Source organism: Rhizophagus irregularis, chromosome 5, assembly GCF_026210795.1.
Source record: "Rhizophagus irregularis chromosome 5, complete sequence".
Classification (NCBI taxonomy): Eukaryota; Fungi; Glomeromycota; class Glomeromycetes; order Glomerales; family Glomeraceae; genus Rhizophagus; species Rhizophagus irregularis.
In genome coordinates, this window is record NC_089433.1 from 3,750,718 (window position 1) to 3,753,029 (window position 2,312).

At 27.0% G+C, this 2,312-nt stretch overlaps 1 protein-coding gene across 1 annotated transcript; it reads left to right on the forward strand.

The window, feature by feature from the left end:
• Positions 1-338: 338 nt before the first annotated feature.
• Positions 339-1,869, forward strand: OCT59_025338 (uncharacterized protein; the record flags this gene model as incomplete). The annotated part of the gene is made up of 2 exons (XM_066137816.1): positions 339-595; positions 681-1,869. The coding sequence occupies 2 exons, from the start codon at positions 339-341 to the stop codon at positions 1,867-1,869; spliced, it is 1,446 nt and encodes a 481-aa protein (XP_065992029.1).
• Positions 1,870-2,312: the final 443 nt, after the last annotated feature.

A 2,312-nucleotide genomic window follows, 5' to 3' on the forward strand; every position in this document is an offset into this window, starting at 1 on the left:
AAATCTTGCGTCTAACCAATTTTCTTACTATCTAACCCATTTTCCCAATGTTAAAGGCGCGTCATTCTTTGACATTTTTTAGGGAAAAAGCTTAATCGATATCACATGTTTCTGTAAGTCAATTTTTAATTCCCGAGGGCGCAGCAGGGGCTTTGCCAAATTTCATAAATCCGCCACAATGTGCTATGATAACGTTATAACGTACCCGCATTGTGAAACGAAATTTATACTTGTATAACCGCAGATTATATAATAATGTACATCAATATAATTATTGTTTAACCAAATTTTTTTAAAAAAAAATTTTCAGTTCTTTTTTTTTAAAAAAAAAAGAAATTATGTCTACCGAACTTTTTTCTAAATTATTAAGTCAGAATTATATTGAATTATTAAAAGATGATGAATATTATGATATTACAATTGAAGTTGGTGAAGATCCTAACGTAAAAATATTTCGTGCTCACATGAATATTTTGTGTTACCGTTCTCCGTATTTGCGACGAATTTTAACTTCCAATAAAAAGAACAACGATAATGTATTAGCTCACATAAAATTACCAAATGTTTTACCGGAAATATTTCAAACTATTTTAGAGTAAGTAATTAATATATTTAAAATACCCTATATTAACTGATAATAAATATTATTTCTAACATTCATGAAAATTTTTGGTATATAGGTATATTTATGGTGGTATTCTTTCGTTGAATAAACTTGACATTTCAAATTTTCTTGAAGTTTTGGTCGCTGCAGATAACCTTCATCTTCAAGAACTAGTTGATTATTTGCAAAAATATTTAATTGAAAATAAGTCAGATTGGATAGAACAACATTTCGGGTTTACTCAACAAATTAGTTCACAATCTAATAATTTATTAGAACTTCAAGAATTTTGTATGAATTTAATGGCTCAAACACCTGAAAAAATATTTAAATCTTTTGATTTCACTTCACTTTCTGAAAAATCTTTAATTTCACTTATTAAAAGGAATGATTTACAAATGAAAGAAATTGAAGTATGGGAACATGTATTAAAATGGGGTCTTGCACAAAATCCAACCCTCATTCCAGATCCTAAAACTTGGTCCGATGATGATCTCAAATCGATGAAAAAAATTTTACAACACTGTTTGCCTTTAATTAGATTTTTTAGTTTATCGTCTATAGAATTTTCGCAAAAAGTTCGACCGTATCAGAAACTATTAGATCAACAACTATATGAAGAATTATTAAATTCTTATTTGGAACCTGGTAGTGTGTCAAAATACAACGTTCTACGTCCAAGAAAAATTAAGATTAATGAAATTAAAATAGAAGATTCCCAAATCATTGATTCAAAAATTGTTGATTATAATATTATTTCAACTGTTTTCAAATGGGTTGATAAAGTGGTTATAAATGATGATAATTATGAGGAATTATATTTACCATACAAATGTGAATTATTATTAAGAGGAAGTCGAGATGGATTTACTCCTAAAATATTTCATGAACTATGTAATAATAAACCTAACACTGTTGCATTTATTAAAGTAAATGGGGCGGAAGAAATTATCGGTGGATACAATCCTATAAAATGGAATGCTATTGGTTGGGGTATAACTAAAGATAGCTTTATTTTTTCATTTGTAAATAAGAATGTTAAAGATGCAATTATTAGTAATGTAGTAGCTGTAAATTGTGCAATCAATTGTGGCACTGGTTGTGGTCCATATTTTGGCAATGATATTATTATATGCAGTACTGAAGATCAATTAGATTATTATGGAATTCGCTGTAAAAAAAATTTTTATGAAAAAAAAATAAGAGATACTGAAGATTGTTTTTCTATAGAAGATTACGAGGTATTTCAAATCGTAAAACGCTGACATCATAAGTAATAATTGAAGTAACAAATTAGTTGAAGGGAATATATTTCCTACTGTTTTTCATTATTGGTATGATTCTATGATTCTATGGTTCAATAATTTTTAATACTCGTATATTATTTTAATACTTATAAATCCATTTTTTATGAAAAGTTTTAACATAAAATTTTAATTATACAGTATAGTAACTGAAAGTAAACTTCTTTCTGTTTTTAATACAAATAAAATAAATGCAAATAAATAATTATTTTTTAAATCTAAAATCTAATACCGTATTTGCCCAAAAATAAGCAACAAGTTTTTGCACATAATGCCGGCCATGTTTTGATAATGTGGGCCAAAATTTGTTATAATGCGGGCCATGTTGTTTATTTTTGGTGATTGCTTATTTTTGGGCAAATACGGTATAACAAATGAACAATTAATTCCTTCGTATTAATTAG